Source organism: Colobus angolensis, unplaced genomic scaffold, assembly GCF_000951035.1.
Source record: "Colobus angolensis palliatus isolate OR3802 unplaced genomic scaffold, Cang.pa_1.0 Scaffold560, whole genome shotgun sequence".
Lineage (NCBI taxonomy): Eukaryota > Metazoa > Chordata > Mammalia > Primates > Cercopithecidae > Colobus > Colobus angolensis.
In genome coordinates, this window is record NW_012119155.1 from 307,521 (window position 1) to 324,201 (window position 16,681).

The 16,681-nt window shown below is 56.2% G+C and overlaps 1 protein-coding gene across 1 annotated transcript in view; it reads right to left on the reverse strand.

The window, feature by feature from the left end:
- MYO15A (myosin XVA) overlaps positions 1-16,681 on the reverse strand; it is a 62,581-nt gene that overhangs the window by 14,682 nt on the left and 31,218 nt on the right. The window contains exons 33-59 of the mRNA XM_011961653.1: positions 16,334-16,494; positions 16,130-16,224; positions 15,172-15,286; positions 14,934-15,001; positions 14,786-14,863; positions 14,412-14,589; positions 14,174-14,306; positions 13,745-13,850; positions 13,513-13,585; positions 11,657-11,778; positions 11,387-11,446; positions 10,833-10,908; positions 10,365-10,480; positions 10,158-10,276; positions 9,253-9,394; positions 8,501-8,612; positions 8,337-8,411; positions 7,359-7,537; positions 6,615-6,730; positions 6,270-6,342; positions 5,924-5,996; positions 5,592-5,665; positions 5,256-5,338; positions 3,479-3,609; positions 2,252-2,346; positions 1,624-1,701; positions 1,107-1,203 (exon numbers count right to left, since the gene is read on the reverse strand). Coding sequence (XP_011817043.1) covers positions 1,107-1,203; positions 1,624-1,701; positions 2,252-2,346; positions 3,479-3,609; positions 5,256-5,338; positions 5,592-5,665; positions 5,924-5,996; positions 6,270-6,342; positions 6,615-6,730; positions 7,359-7,537; positions 8,337-8,411; positions 8,501-8,612; positions 9,253-9,394; positions 10,158-10,276; positions 10,365-10,480; positions 10,833-10,908; positions 11,387-11,446; positions 11,657-11,778; positions 13,513-13,585; positions 13,745-13,850; positions 14,174-14,306; positions 14,412-14,589; positions 14,786-14,863; positions 14,934-15,001; positions 15,172-15,286; positions 16,130-16,224; positions 16,334-16,494 — 2,828 coding nt within the window. The remainder of the gene's footprint in view (positions 1-1,106; positions 1,204-1,623; positions 1,702-2,251; positions 2,347-3,478; positions 3,610-5,255; positions 5,339-5,591; positions 5,666-5,923; positions 5,997-6,269; positions 6,343-6,614; positions 6,731-7,358; positions 7,538-8,336; positions 8,412-8,500; positions 8,613-9,252; positions 9,395-10,157; positions 10,277-10,364; positions 10,481-10,832; positions 10,909-11,386; positions 11,447-11,656; positions 11,779-13,512; positions 13,586-13,744; positions 13,851-14,173; positions 14,307-14,411; positions 14,590-14,785; positions 14,864-14,933; positions 15,002-15,171; positions 15,287-16,129; positions 16,225-16,333; positions 16,495-16,681) is intronic.

Sequence of the window (16,681 nt, forward strand, 5' to 3'; positions counted from 1 at the left end):
ATGTTGGTCAGGCTGGTCTCGAACTCCCGACCTCAGGTGATCCACCTACCTCGGCCTCTCAAAGTGCTGGGATTAAAGGTGTGAGCCACCACGCCAGGCCTTTTTTTTTTAAATTTTTTTTTTTTGTGACAGAGTCTCACTCCATCACCCAGGCTGGAGTACAGTGGCATGATCATGGCTCACTATAACCTCCGCCTCCTGGGTTCCAGTGATTATCGTGTGTCAGCCTCCTGAGTAGCTGGAATTACAGGTGCACACTACCATGGTTGGCTAATTTTTAGTAGAGATGGGGTTTCGCCATGTTGGCCAGGCTGCTCTGGAACTCCTGGCCTCAAGAGATCCACCCGCCTCAGCCTCCCAAAGTGCTGGGATTACAGGCATGAGCCACCACACCCAGCCTGAAATGCTTTGAATTGTGCCTGGGGCACAGCATCCGTTCAATAAATGTCGGTTATTAGGACCGTTTTGTTACCTGCCATTCTCCCCTAATGTCTTAACTGGACTTGGGCAGGCAGGGCTGACGGCACACGGCTGAGGGCTGAGGCAGCGGTAGGGAGAGCTGGCTGGGGGTTGCTGGAGCTGACTAGCTAGTGACAAGAGGCAAGACCATGATCTAGAGTGCCAGGCAGCAGATGGAAGGGCCTTTGGGATGCGTGACAGTCACATAGGGTCCCAGAAGTCCTCTAGAGGGGATAGTGACACCTCGGGAGGGGCTTCTCTGGCCATTATTAAGGCATGAGAGGCAGGAAAGAAGGCTTGCACCTTTAGGTTCCAGGAGTGCGGTGCTATTAATGGAATCCTTCCCAGGATGTAATCTCCTTGAGGGCACGGCCTGTGTCCTCTCATTGAGCATGCCCTGAGAGGCAAAGGGAGGGATGAGAAAGGGCCCTCACCACAAGGTGAGGCAAACTAAGCAAAGCGGAAAGGGACAGATAAAGGGCTGGGGGTGCTCGGTACACACAGAGATCCTTCCATATGGGGGTCAAGGGGCTTCCTGGAGGAAGTGGCACCTGACTTGGGCCCTAAAGTCTGGATGGAGGGCCCCACATGGCCCAAGGCCCGGGAATGGGAATGGGTCCAGCATGCTCACTCTTCCTGGCACTCACCACGGTTGGTGACAACGAAGATAACATATTCATTGAAGGCCTCAGGGCGTGTCAGAGCCATCTCAGCACAGATCTCTTCTACCACGTCCAGGGCCACCTGGGGGTGGGGCGGAAGAGATGAGGCCATGCCAGTTGGGCTTGACCTCTGTCCTTCTGGCCCCACTCAGGCCCCCAGAAGCCATGTGTGGAGTTCCTCAGCCCTCTTCACAAAGGCACACAATCCTCTGAGGTCTCTGAGAATCAGCCTCAGGCAGGGAAAGAACACAGCTTGCGGTCTGAGACTTAGGTTCAAAATCTGCTTCTGTCCCTTTTTTGCAGGATGACCCTGAGCCAGAGGCTTAACCTCTCCAAGGTGCAGTTTGCTCTTCTGAGAAATAAGTCCTGCCTTGTGGGGCTATGGAAGAGCCTGGGAGGGCTCAACATCCTTAGGGGCTTACTCCTCCCCCATCCTGGAGCCTGGGCTATTCCTGTCCCTGCCCCTCCAGTACCTGGCTGCAGGAGACATTCCTTCACTTACAGTGCATGTTTTAATTTTGAGATGGCGTTCAAGGCCTCCAGGAAGAAGAAAGAGTTGCCTCTTGGAACTGCGGCCTGCCTGGGGGTAGGTAAGTGGGAGAGGGATGACAGGTTGGGTCCTGGGATCTGGGAGCTCTCCTGCCGTGGGAGTTCCCAAGCCAAAAGGTCCTGGGCTTGCACATGTAGGAACACTTGAGCACCTGGACTTTGCAGAGCCTGTCTGCATGCCCCTGAGTGCAATGCACCTGACAGAGAGGTCTCTGGGCAGGGCTTGTGCTTCCCATTCATTTTTTTGTGTGTTTGTTTTTTGACATGGAGTCTTACTCTGTCACCCAAGCTGAAATGCAGTGGCGCGATCTTGGCTTACTGCAACCTCTGCCTCCTGGGTTCAAGTAATTCTCCTGCCTTAGCCTCCCGAGTAGCTGGGATTACAGGCACCTGCCACCATAACCAGCTAATTTTTGTATTTTTAGTAGAGACGGGGTTTCACCATGTTGGCCAGGCTGGTCTTGAACACCTAACCTCAGGTGATCTGCCCGCCTCGGCCCCACAAAGTGCTGAGATTACAGGCATGAGCCACCGCGTCCAGCCTCCCATTCATTTTGAACCCACTCCCACCCCATGCTTACCAACATGGCCCGAAGCTCTATGCTGCTAGGGAGCTCCAGACGACCCCCGAAGCGCAAGGTTTTCTGCAGGTTCTGCTCACAGGCCTTGGCGATCCCTGCAAAAGAAGGGAGTCCAGGCCTTGCTCAGGGTGGACTGTGGGAGAAAGGGGCTCCTCTTGCCACCAACCATAAGCCCACTGCATTCTCTCCACAAGCTGTGGGGAAGGCATTTACTCCCCCATTTGACAGTTGAGGAAACAGTTCAGACAGGGACAGTGACTTGCCCAAGGTCAAGAGCTAGAGGTTAAGACCTGGATTTGAACCCACATCCCATGTGTCCAAGGACCTTTTTTTCCAGCCCACAGTCCCCTTGGCAACCTATGATCCTGGAAACTGCTGTCACCCTGAGCTGTTGACTGGGGAGCTTGTATCCAATAGGCTCTGTGGCTAGGGTGATGCAGCTCTGCTCATGTCAGCTGGGATACCCTGCCAACCGCCCTCCCTCACTCAGGCCTCCCAGGGCAGGAGACCCCAGCATCAGTGCTCCATTTCTCTGAGTCAAGAGTTCTAGGGCACATTCTGTTGCCTTTATGCATCTAGGAGCTATTCCATGGGGGAGCTGGGTCTATTCATCTGTGGACTGAATGTTTGTTAATTGAATCAGAGAGAAGCATTCAGAGGCAGGAAGGGTAAGGTCTCCTATCTCCTCCACAGCTGCCATGGTGACTACAGCGGCCCCAGCCTCCTTCTTCAGGAGCCCCAGGGGTTGCTATGGAAACAATGCTGAAGAGTGGCCCCCCTTTCTCCATATTCTAAGGGGGATGATACCAGCTTGGGCCCACCTCTGCCCAGATCCCTCAATACCCTTGCTGAGTCCCAACAGTCAGAGAGGCAGGGCTGAACTCCAGTACTCTGGATTCTTGCCCACCTCCTTCTCTTCTCCCACGTGCCACACATTCCCACTCCGGTCTTTGCTCCTGTCACTCACTCCACCTGGAAATCCCTCCTATGCAAGGCAGTACTTCCTCCAAGGAGTCATCCCTGACCACCCCCTCCATTAGATCAGACAAACCACCACACCAGCCCCTGTGGAACCCTCACAAATGTTTGGGGAATATATTAATATTAGTAAATACTGCTCAGCACCTGTGAAAGCGAGGCCCTCTGGGTTTCCCCTCCCACTAGCTGCCCACCCAGTCCCCATGCGAGAAGCATGCAACCCTGGGTCCCCACTCATCGACCTCTCACCCTGAAAGGGCAGGCCCGGGGTCCGGCTCACATCTTGGAGGAAGCGAGTGAGGTGTGGGTGGAGGACCTCAGAGCAGCTGTGGTAGGCAGTCACGATGTATAGCAGCCTCCAGCCTCGCTGGCAGCTGTCCCTGCAAGGACACACGGGGGCCACATCACAGGTGGCCACAGCACTAGAGTGTGCCAGGAGCCTCCTGGGATTGAACTGAGACAGATTCCAACTCTCAGGCAGCTCCTGTCCCCTGAGGATGCTCCTCCCTGCCCAGTGAGGAGGCCCAGGGCAGGTGGGCCTTAAAGCCATGCAAAAGGCATATTCTGCTTGAGAAGTCAGGATGGGGGATAGGGATGGAAGAGGATGGGGCCCCAGACATCTTCCCCAGGTAGGGGAAGTACTGTGACTTTTTCCTCTCCTATTCTTCTCTTTTCTGCCTCACAACAGGTAGGGGATCTCTCTAGGGAGGCTCCTGGGAAAAGGGGAATCTGCTGAGACTGTGTAGAGGTCATGCCAGGTAAGGCCCAGGGCTGGAAGGAGCAGGAGGACAAGCTGAGTGGTTCTAAAATTCCTGAGGAGATGGAGAGCAAGTGAGGAGGTAGTGCAGATGAAGACAGGAGGGTGGACCTGATGGTAACAAGAGCATGCACATATTGGGCACTTACTGTGTGCTGGCCCTGCATGAGTGGAACACAGTAATTCATCTTCACATGGTCGTGGGTGTGAGGGTTTCATTTGTAGGGATATCTGGTGTCTGGGAACAACACTTGGGCTTCCTTTGGGAAACCACCCACCCCACTCTAGATCCCTGTGGTTTGGAGATGGGCATGGAAGTCAGGTTTGGTCAATGTGAGCACTACAGCCCCTGACCACAGTGATTGGCCTAGGGATAGGCATAGTTGGTTCAGGGTTGAACATGTGACCAACTCAGGCCTGTAAGCCTGGATTTAAGAATTTCTACAGCAGGCTGGGTGCAGTGGCTCATGCCCGTAATCCCAGCACTTTGGGAGGCTGGGGCGGGCGGATCACAAGGTCAGGAGATCGAGACCATCCTGGCTAACATGGTGAAACCCTGTCTCTACTAAAAATATAAAAAATTAGCCAGACATGGTGGTGGGCGCCTGTAGTCCCAGCTACTTAGGAGGCTGGGGCAGGAGAATGGCATGAACCCAGGAGGCGGAGGTTGCAATGAGCCAAGATCACGCCACTGCACTCCAGCCTGGGCGATAGAGTGAGACTCCGACTCAAAAAAAAAAAAAAAAAAAAGGAATTTCTACAGTAAATATTGGGTCAGTCTTGCTTTCTCTGGGATTGCTGAGCTGTCACCCCAGACCTGCCACCTTGCTGCTCTGTGGAAGAGGCTGTTTGGGAATGATCAACACAGAGGAAAGCAGAGCCAGAAGATGGAGAAAGCCTGCTTCCTAATGACACCTGGATCCAGCTATGCCTGAGGCCACATACTCACTGACTTTTCACTTCTCTGAATCAACAAGCTCCCTTTTGGTTAAATCAGCTTGAGTTTGGTTTCTGTCACTTGCAACTAAGAATCTGGACTTACACATTATCATTGCTATTTTACAGATGAGGGCACTAAAGTTCAGAGAGCAGAAATGCTGTGTTCCAGACCAAGTAATTTCAAAACACGTCCTCTATTGAGTGAGGACGAAGGTGAGGGGAAGAGAATCCAGGAGGGGTCAGGCCTTAGGAGGTGGGAGGCTGAACTGGCCCCTCCTGGAGCGTGGACACAGTGAGGGGATGGTGGGGTATAAAGCACAGTTCACTCACTGCTTGGAGCTGGTATTGTCTGTGATCTGCTTCACAACTTGGCAGTAACATTCATCCCGCATGACCTCATGGTCCCCACACAGCTGAAGGAGGACAGGGAGGTTACACACCAAAGACAGGCTAGGGGCTATGTCACATACCAGGTACATAAGAACAGGGTGGGCACCTGAAGACAGGCCTGGTGTCCCTTTCCCAGCCCCCTCCCCATCAGCATGATGCATTCCTTTTTGGGTCATGGGAGAGGTTTCCCACCCTAATGTCCTGTGACTCATTGACAGATGGGGAAACTGAGCCACAACAGGAAAGGAGGCATCTGGCAAAGTTGGCTGGACTGACCTTCAGGAGGTTACAAAGCACGTCCAGGTCACTCTGGCCCTTCAGTGGGGCATCTCCCATGAACCTCATCACAGCTGTAGGAAAGACCTATCCCACTCAGACCCACCAAACCCCAAGTTGTCCACCCACCCCAGGAAGCCCCAGGACTGAGCCCCTCCCTGGGAGCCTTGGCCACAGGCAGCTGGGAGCTTCTTTTCTCTTAAATGTGTCCCATGTCTGAGCTGGGGGAAGGGAAAGAATCCGAAGACCAGGGAGGAGTGGCAACCAGTAGAGACCACACAGTGCTGGATCTCATCCAGCCCAGAGCCCTGGCTGCAGACCCACTGCCACACCTAGGAACATGTCAGTGGCCATCTTGTTGAGGCTGTTGTCGCTGAGTTCGATGAGGGATTCCTGGAGGGGAGCCTGTGGGGGAAGAGGGCTGTGTCATGATGGAGGAGGGATACGTCAGAACAGAAAGGGGACACACTGTGTTTCCAGGCCATATAACAGGAGGGTCCACGTCACAAAAGGGGAGCCAGGCCTAACACTGGGGACAGATGCTGTCCTTGGGAGGGAATCAGGGTGCTGAGAGCTAGAGGGTCTCACTGAGAACAAGTTTGTTGGCCTTTGGGTCCTGGGAGGGGGCCCCCATATCACCATTTTACAGATGGGGAACTGAGGTCCGGGACTGGACACCTTGGTGAAGCAAAGCATGTCCTCCAAGGTTCTGGACTCCCGAGCCTCCTTGGATTTCAGCCTGAGGCCATCCCTGCAGTGGGAGGTGGGTGCTACTGACCTGTCCTGCCCAAGTCTTGGCTACATCTTTTTCCACATGGGACTGTTCTTGACCCACCACTCTGATCAGTCTATCAGGCAGGAAGACCCCCAGAGGCAGGCACTGAAGTGGGCCTTACACCTGGGTGGTCTCTCATCTCTCCCACCAGAAGTGGAGCCTCCAATACCCACAGCCTACAGTTTGGATGGCTGCAAGAAGCCCAGAACCCTCCCACTGTGGGGAAGAGGGGTGGGGCCGCCACTCACTGGGGTCTCCTCTGAGGGTCTCGGAAGTACTTCTGGGCAAACTCGAGCATTGTGTAGGGTGGGAGCGCCAGGGCATCCTCCCCATGGTCAGCAGAGCGGGCCCTGACTGGGGGACCCTGCAGAAAAGGCGGAGCTAGGAAGGCCCTTTCCGGCCACACCACGCCTGGCCCTTCGGTCAAAACTGACAACGCAATCCCTCGCTGATAGGACCCAGATTCTCAAGCCACCCACCCACCCATCCATCTGGACCCGGCTGCGTCCCATTGTTCTCACCCCTTCAGCCCACCCACGCCTTTTACTTGCTGGGCTAACCCAGCTCCCTGCCCCACTTGGCCACGCCCTTGCCCAGGGTTGACTTCCCCAACTGCCATGTCACAGCTGACCCCGCCCCTCGCTAGCTCCACAAACCGACCCTGCCCACTCACCTGGCCTCACCCCATCCCAGGTAGACTTCACCTACTGGTGGGCCCAGGCTGGTCTGACCCCATTGGACTGATTAAAACCAACTGATCCTCATCCTTCCCTACCTCATTTGGCCACACCTCCAACCATCTCTGGTCCCATCTTCCGGGTCTCACCTCTGGCTCACTCTACCTGGTTCACGCTCACCCTAGTCCAAGATCAGCCACACCCCAAAAGCCTGACCAGGCCCTTGGCCCACCTTATCCCCACTTGCCTCACCCCTTTTGCAGCGGTCCCTTCCCCCTGGTCTACCCCACCCCACCCCACCCACACTGGTCTCACCTCTCTCCTGCGGCCCACCTCCTGTGCAGCGGCTGCAGAGGCCACAGCAGCAGCCACGGCGGCTGCTCGGCCACGGCCTGGCTCCGCTGGCAGCTGCAGGAAGTCTGGGGCAGCAGCGGGCTGCACCAGCTCCGAAGGGAAGTGGCCCACGCGCCCGTGGATGGTCCCGAACCTCCAGCCTAGGGGCGGGTAAAAGGAATAAGGCAAACAGGAGGGTCTTGCCTTGTGACTAAGGGAGTCCTTTAGGGAGATTTGGGTACCTTCTTTATCTGTCTCTAGAACTGTGTGAGGCAGGCCAGGCCATCAAACCCATTTTACAGATGAGGAAACAGGCTCAGGGAAGGAAAGGGATTTTTCTCAGGGCCACAGGATCATAACAGGGAAGTGAAGCAAAAAGGCAAAGCAGGGTTTGTGGACTCTCAGGTCATGTGGAGACATAAAGAGAGATTCAGGGCGGGGCGCGGTGGCTCACGCCTGTAATCCCAGCACTTTGGGAGGCGGAGGCGGACGGATCACGAGGTCAGGAGATCGAGACCACGGTGAAACCCCGTCTCTACTGAAAATACAAAAAATTAGTTGGGCGTGGTGGTGGGTGCCTGTAGTCCCAGCTACTCAGGAGGCTGAGGCAGGAGAATGGCGTGAGCCCGGGAGGCGGAGCTTTCAGTGAGCCGAGATGGTACCACTGCACTCCAGCCTGGGCGACAGAGCGAGACTCTATCTCAAAAAAAAAGAAAAGAAAAGAGAGAGATTCAGGCCACAAACACAAACATAGAAATGCCCACGGAGACCCCTCAGGCAAAACAGAGGGCTGGGCTGTCTGGCCACCAACAGATACTGACAGGCCACGCCTGGACCTTAGGAGACCTGACCAGCCCAGACCACTTTCGGGCACCAAGAAACCCTCACTGTGCATCTGCAGCATGAGTGCGTGAAACTAGGATGCACCCTGTATGGGGTTCCAGGTTCTGGGGCACCCACCAAAGTCGGGGCCTCTACGTCGCAGCTCCTCCAGGTATACCACCTTCTTGCGAACCACGCAGCCGGCACTGTAGCCTGTGGGCCAGGTTGGGTCAGCATCTGCCAGGGTGGCCTCCTTGGCCAGCCTCCACCTCCTGCCCCCAACCCACCCCAGTGGCACTGACCCACTCGAGGTGGCTCTAGGGGCTGCAGGTGTATGATGTCACCCTTGTGGAAAGCCAGCAGCGCAGGGTCCTCAGGCAGGAAGTTCCTCACAGCGACCACGTAGTCAGAATCCTGGGTCAGCCAGGGGCAGGTTGAGGGCAACAGCCCCATCACCCCACTCCCAGAGGCCTGGGGCCAACCCTGCTCCTCACATCCTTCCTGACTCATCAGGGAAGGGAGCCTTCATTAGGTGAGAAGAGGGAAGGGCATTCTGGGTGGAAGAAAGGGCTGGAGGGTGAGTCTGAGGGACCGAGATGGACTTTAGGGCACACACATAGGCCTTCCCCACTCAAGCCCTCATTGACTTTCCTGCTGAAGTCTTCCTGGGGCCTGGGGCACAGAGATGACCTGCCCTAGGCCTGGGGGCTGCCAGTTAAGAGTGGGCAGAGGGGATGGAAAGAGATTGAGATGCAGTGGGTGGGCCATGCAGCCAAGGCAGGAGGGTGAGGAGTACAATTGCTGCAGAGCTCAGAGGAGGTGCTGTGCCACCTGGCAGGGGGCATTGGCAAAGGTTTTCTGAAGGAGCAGGCAAAAGGGGGCAAGGGTATTCCAAGTGGAAGGCACAGCTAGTGCAAAGGACTGAAGGTAGACAGAAGTCTATGGACACAGTCATACTTCCCAGGAAGGCGAGGCTAGTATGTACGTGGGGTGGGAGAGCCCTGTTGCTGGCCCTCAGCCTGGGTGGAGGGAAGACCTGTGAGAAGATCCTTACCTTCTTCAGCTCCAAGATGAAGTCATCCACCAGGGTCTTGACCTGGTGTGCTCGGGCTGAGAAGAGGATGACCTTCTCACTGGCCAAGTTGAACTCCAGCATGTTCTGGGAGGGCATGGTCACAAACAGGATATCTGCAAAGCTGGAGGATGGGCCGGTGGCATGAGGACAGGACTCCACAGCCAGAGGGATGCCCTCCTTCCACCTATTGGGCTGCTTCTGCTCCTGTCCTGCCCCATTTGAAGCCCAGCCCCACCTTGGCCCCATTGTGCCAGCTCCCACAGGACCCTAAGCTTCCTGCTTCCCCTCTCTGACCCAGGCTGTGGCTTCAGCTCAGTTCCTACCACCCTTTGGGCCGACACTCTGGCCCCTCTCCACCCTTTGTCCTTTGGTCCAAGCTCTAAATCTAGATTTGTGCCTACTCAAATCTCTATTTCACCCATTGACCAAATTCTCACCATTTTTCAAAGCATGCAGCTTTTACCCAACCAGTGAACAAGGTTCTATTCCCGTCCTAATGTTATAAAGGACAAAAGGGACTTCTAGCAGGGGAGGGAGTCTGAGGACTCAGTAAGGTGTCACGGCTGGCAGTGATTCCCTCGCCAGCTGCATCAGGGTTTGGTCATTTCCAGCACAGCAGCCCCTCTGCACAGTGCTGCTGCTGTGCAGCAGGTTGGAAGGAGGGCAGGGGAGTGGGTTCCCAGCTCAACCCCTTCCTGGCCGTGTGACCTGAGACAAACAACTTCTCTCTCTGAGCCTCAGTTTCCCCAGCTCTAAAATGGGTTTGCTTCAATGGCTTGGCACAGAGCCTGGCACATCATGGGTACTTGGTAAGTGACTGTGGAGAGGAAAGAAATGCCAATGCCAGTCTGTACCCCAGTCTCCAGCCAGCCCCATCCGGTCACCTGTATGCACGCAGGACCCGCAGCTGCCCGCCAGCCTCCTGGCCACCTTTGACCATCCTCAGGAGTTTGATGCCCACGTGGGACACAGCTAGGAGCTGCACACCAGTGCCCACACTGCCCTGGGGCAGAGATGAAGGGCATGTGAGGGTCCTCTCGTCTCATCCCTGAATCCTCTGGACAGGTAGGGGGCAGGTGAGGGACTCGCACCGTGGCGGGGAAGAGGCGGGAGAAGTAGACCTCCCAGGTGTCTCGTGCAGCACTGACCACGGCCCGCTTCACGCTCTCTGTTACCAGAGGCCTCTGTGTGTCCAGCTGATTCTGGGCTACAGGAGGCCAGGTCTGCTCAGGACCCCCTCCCATTCCCCTGGCAGCCCCCATCTCAGGGATGTCAGGGAGGGAGGTGGCTGATACCCAGCAAGAAGGTATCTGACCAGTGTCTATACTGGGAAACTGAAACTCAGAAATGGACAAGATGGCCAGGACACACAGTGTGTCAGGCATTGCCAACCCCAAACATGCAGCCCAGCCATGCAAGAGGCCAGAGCAGCAGAGCAAGGAGGCGCCTGTCTGGGAAATGGTGGGTCTGGGCTTGTCAGCCTCCGTCTCCCTCTGGGACAGGGCTGGCCGTGCCTCTGACTGGTTGCCCCACCAATACCGTCCCCTCCCCTGAGATACCAAACAAAGCCTTCATCCTGAGCCTCTCATCCTCAGAGATGCGCAGGCAGGCTTCGGAGAGAGTGTCATGCAGGATCTGTGGGAACAGGCTGTGATGCAGGCAGCACATGGGACTCCCCCAGCTGGGACCCAGGTTGGACTATACTAGGGTGAGTGGCAATGTGGGGGGGCCCCATTTTGCAGCAGTGGGGTCATCTGTAAGCTGGTTCATCTGTGTAAATCAGATCCCACTGACAGGGCCCTCTCCTTTCTCCTCACCCCCACAATCCAGGCTGCCCTTCCTAGGCCACAGTTTCCTAATCTATTCAAGGGGTTTACATTTGATCTCTGGGCCATGTCTAGCTCAGACAAACTATGACTCTGATTAGGTTGAACTGTGAGCTCACTGACCCTGCCCATGGAAGGGGGAGATTCAATAAAACAGCTGCCCATCCCCACCCTGGTCAAGGACCCCAAATCCCAGCATGCAGAGGCAAGCTTTGTAGCTAGCTCATCTTTGCGTCCACACTGCCCTGCTGAGTTCACTGAGGCAGAAAGGGGAGAGAGGACTTTACCTGCCGGAACAGGAGGTCAAGCTGCACAGGATGGCTGTAGCTGTCCTTGGGGTAAAACACCTGCAGGGGCGGGGCTTCAGTGGGTACCTTCCGACTGCCCCCTCCCCATGCTTCACACCCGGCCCCGCCCCCTAGATGCAGCTCCGCCCCGGCTCTAACTCCACCCCTGGCTTCAGCCCGGCTTTTTTCTGTCCTGGCCCCGCTCCCCAAGTCCTAGACACTCCTCTACCCCGCTTCAGCCCCTCCCCTGGCTCTGGCCTTGCTCGGCACCTCTTTGCGCAGGAAGATCCTCCAGGGGGCGTCCTGATAGCCATAGAAGCTGGGGTTGATGAGGCGGTGCAGCCGCGTCTGCATGGGTTCCTCAGGGGGCTCCAGCGACCGCGAGGGCAGAGCTGGAGAGCGCGGGGGTCAGGGAGACAGGAGAAGGCACCTCATTTTTTTTATTTTATTTTAATTTTTTTGAGACGTAGTTTCGCTGTTGCCGCCCAGGCTGGAGTGCAGTGGCGCAATCTCGGCTCACTGCAAGCTCCGCCTCCCGGGTTCAAGCGATTCTCCTGCCTCAGCCTCCTGGGTAGCTGGGATTACAGGCGCCCGCCGCCATGCCCGGCTAATTTTTTGTATGTTTAGTAGAGATGGGGGTTCGCCATGTTGGGCCAGCTAGTCTCGAACTCCTGACCTCAGGTGATCCGCCCGCCTCGGCCTCCCAAAATGCTGGGATTACAGGTGTGAGCCACTGCGCCCGGCCACAGGAACCTCTTAGAATGAAGTGGGAGAGGCAAGGCCGGTGGAGAAGGGGACCCAGGAGTGGTCCACAGAAACAGCCGCTCACAAGGGTCACACATGACCCAGCCTTTCATTCAACACATAAAAACACCTATTGGATTTGGTTTTCTCGTTTGTTTGTTTGTTTTGTTTTTAGATAGAGTCTTGCTCTGTCGCCCAGGTTGCAGTACAGTGGCTCCATCTAAGCTCACTGCAAGCTCCGCCTCCCAGGTTCAAGCGATCATCCTGCCTCAGCCTCCCGAGTAGCTGGGACTACAGGCGTGTGCCACCACGCCCAGCTAAATTTTGTGTTTTTAGTAGAGAAGGGGTTTCACCATGTTGGCCAGGATGGTCTCGATCTCTTGACCTCGTGATCCACCTGCCTCGTCCTCCCAAAGTGCTGGGATTACAGGCGTGAGCCACTGTGCCCCACCAAAACAACTATTGTATGCAGGCCTGGGTTAAAGGCTGAGATGGCCCTGCAAATGAAGTAGACAAGGCCCCTGCCCTGGAGTTTAGTGCCCATGGCAGGTGTGGGTGGCACAGATCATTCAGAAACAAAACTCTCACTGCCTGAGGCTGGGGTGGCAGTAAAGCAGGGTGGTTTAGGACAGACCCTGGCGAACTGGTCTGTGAGGCCCTTCACTCCTAGCAGTCTAGGCAGACCTTGCTGAGGTGACAGAGGTGACATTTGAGCTGTGACATGAATGGTGAGAAGGAGCCAGGCATGCAAAGGTCTTGGGGAAGAGCATTCTAGGCACAGGAAACATGCAAGGCGGAAGTGGGCTTGGAGTGTTCCAAGAACAGAGAGGAACAGAATGTGGCAAGGGGAGGAAGAGAGATGAGGCTGGGGAGGTGGGCACATCATGCAGTGTCTCATAGGCTACAGTGAGGAGTTTGGAGCTTATTGTAGGAGCCATCAGGCGTTTGTCAGGCACAGGATGGGAACTGCTTTATAGCTGTTAAGATCACTGTGGCTGCGAGAGACAGAGGGTGTAGAGGTTAGGGTTCCAACTGTGATGCCGGGAGGCCTGAGCTGATATCCCTGGTCTGACACTTTTGAGCCGTGTGACCTTGGGCAAGCCACTTAACCTGTCTGTGCCTCCATTTCCCCATCTGCAACATGTAGGAACAACAGTGCTACCTTGAAGGGTTCTGGTAGGATTACATAAGCTAAAATAGGCCTGGCCTGAGATCTGTGCTACTTAAGTGTTGATATTATAATTACACCAATGTGCTCACAAGATGTACACAGGGGCTCAGGGACACAGACACACACACACTCCACTGACACACTCACCTGTGCCCACAGACTTCCTCATATACTTGGACACCCTCCCCTCCTTCCCTCCTGGCCCTCTCACCTGAAGTGGGTGCCATGGATGGCCTTGGTACACTGGTCACCGGCTTCACCAGGGCCACGGCCTCTCTGGACACCTGTCCCACCCCAAAGAGACTGCTCAGGGGGCAACAGGCAGGCCCTGTGGAGGGGCAGTGGCAGGGCCACAGCTTATAGGGGTAGCTGGTTTCTGAGGATCCCTGAGGCCCCTCTTTGTCTTCTGTTCCACCTGGGACCAGTCCCACCCTCCCCCTCACCTGGGTGCCAGGTGCAGCTGCCAGGTGAGTCATCTGCCCCTTCAGGATCATCAGAGCCTCCTCGTGGGGGTCTGGCCGCTTCATAAACACCTTCCCGCCATCCTTCCTGTGGGCATTGGAGTACTGTGGTGGGTTGACACTGAGTCTCCCTTTCCCGTCACATAGTTTTGACAGTAGGGAACTTCCTCCTCCTCCACCACCACTCCCGCATCATTATAAATGAGAATCCAGGGAGAAGCAGAGACTGGCCTGAAGTCCTACAGCACAACCTAGACAACAGCAGAGCCTCATCTGGACTCAACAGTATAAACAAACTTCCTCCCTAACAAGAGCTGGGCAGGGTGTTTCAACTCAGTAAGCTGGTGGGCCATGATGGACACTCAGGCACAGTGAGGGGGCTGGAGCGCTGGGGGCGGGGGCAGTGCTGACCTGAGGGCCTCGGGCCGGCCTCCCCGGAATGGCTGCTGGTATTGCCTGACAATATTCTTGATCTGCTGTGTGGGCTGTGGGAAGTGCTCAGAATTGAGCGTCGAGTACCGGACCAACTCTGGGGAGGGTGAAGCTGTGGGCAAGTGCGGGTGGTGGGAACAGGGTGAGGCCACAAGGGGCACAACCACACCCCCAGGCCTGTCCTGGGAAGCCCCAGAGGCTGGGATAGGGCACTCACTGGTTTCTGGAGAAGCCTGATCCTGAGCTAGAACAGGGGCAGCCACAGGCTTAGTGGTGAGCCTTGGAGCCTTCAGAGGGGCTGGAGTCAAGGGCTTTGGAGTGACACGCAGAAGCACGGGTTTGGCAGGGGGACCGGTGCCTACAGACTTCGGCTGTGCCTCTGGTGCTGGGGGTTTCTGTAGAGAACAGGACGTGAGGATGGGCTGCTTGGGATACACCAGGTTGCTCTCTGGGACCCCAGATCTCTGTCAAAGATGGGTTGTGGAGCTCCTGGGCTCAGAGAGGCACAATAGTGCCCTGTAGCAGCATAGCACTCCTCTTTACAGCTTGTGTCTCCAAGCAACCCCTGCATCCCGGGCAGGCCAGACTCACCTCTGTGGGCAGGGGTCTCAGGGCAGCACTCAGGGGCTGCTGCTGGAGCGCCATGGCCTGCAGGGTCATCTCCCGGGCCTGGGGAGAGGTGGCAGTGGTGACCAGGCAGGTCCATTCTCCACTCCCCAGCAGTCCCTCCCTCACTCACCAGCAGCACGGCCTGTTTGTGGATGAAGGCTTGCTGCAGAGCCAATGTGGAGGCGTCCAGGCCTGGAACTGAGGGGAGGGGGCAGAAGGCACAGATGGCACCGGAGATACCCTCCTCCCTGTCCTCTCACCCCCCATCATGCTGTGGCTGCCTCCATTCTAGCAAACGAAGGTGCCTGAGGACCGGCAAGTGGCTCTGGCCCTGCCCAACCCTGGAACCACCCGGGGAAGGCACTGACTTGGCTTTGGCTCTGGGGGTCTCCTGGGGGTGTCTTCAGTACCACTACTGCTGCCTCCACTGGGCTGGCCTCCCCCTTTCATTCGGTAGGCAATGGCTGTTGGCTTCTCCAGGTCCTGGGGGCAGTGGGTGGCTCAAGTGACCATCTCAATGTTGTACTCCCAAGGTTCCATGGCAACAGGCACCTGACACTGACCATTTCCCCACCCTCTGGTGTGGGGGGGCAGCCTCCCGCTGGCTCAGTGTCTGCTCTATGCTCAGCCTTTACCCTGATGGCATCCCAATCAGTCCTCCCCATAACCATGTGAGCTCCCAACCCATCCCCTCTTCCCCAGAGGAGTAAACTGAGGCTCAAGGAGGGGCTGTGCCCTGCTCAGGGCTGCATATCATGCCGGGGCAGTCGGGGTGGGGTGGGTTCTGGAATTTCCGGAGTGAGCAAGGATACCTGAGGGGTATCATGAGATCTGGGGCCAGAAGACCCAGGGACTAAGGTCATTCAACTCCATCCAGATAGAGATATTTTAGTGGCCCCAGGGGGCTGGCTCCCAACAAAGGTGCACTTCTTCCCTTATGTTTTTTTTTTTTGAGACACGGTCTTGCCGTTGCCCAGGCTGGAGCACAGTGGTGCGATCACAGCTCACTGCAGCCTCGAGCTCCTGGGCTCAAATGATCCTCCCATCTGAGCCTTCTAAGTAGTTGAGACTACAGAGGCATGCCACCCCGCCTGGCTACAGGTGCACTTCTAACTGTGGGTCCTTCCAGGATCAGCCAAGAGCATCTCTAGCTGTGAAGCGACCCTCATCCTTTGTCCAGCCTCCAGCAGATACCCAGATAGGACACACCACCCCATGACCCTGACTGTGAGAAGCTCTCAGGTCACCCTGTACAAGTGTGTGACTTCGGTGTACACGCTCGCTGTGCCTCCTGTCTGCAAATGACCCGCCCCACACCATCCCTACCGCATCCCCATAGGACAGCACGGGGTCGAAGAGGCTATCCAGGTAGCAGTCCAGCCCCTTGTGGGGCACAGCAGGCTCTCCAAGACTGTCTGACTCTGGAGGGGAAGGCACAAAAATATCAAGTTCTTTTTTCTTGATGATTTCCACCCCACACAGCCTCTAAGGCTCCCTTCCCACCAGAGACAGCAGCCATTGTTGGTTGACCTTGGTGGGTTGCTGTCCCTCTTTGGGCCTCAGTCTCCCCATTTGTACCATCCTCATTGTGGCTGCTGTACCCATCAGAGTCAGGTACTTTGTGCATGTGCTCCTGGGGCTGGGGTCTAGTGGGTGTGTCCTCATCCGAGTCCCAGCTGTTCCCAAACACCCTGTGGGGAAAAGGAACGTGGAGCTGCTAACCTCGAGAGAGATCCCAGAATCCCCCAAATTTTCCTCTGCACCCCGGAACTGGGTGGCTTTCTCCCTTTAAAAGCAGGATCCTTTGGTGAACTCTACCTCCTTAAGAACCTGAAGTCTAAGTTCAGGGCTCAGCCTGTCCCAGCAGCTGGGAGGGGC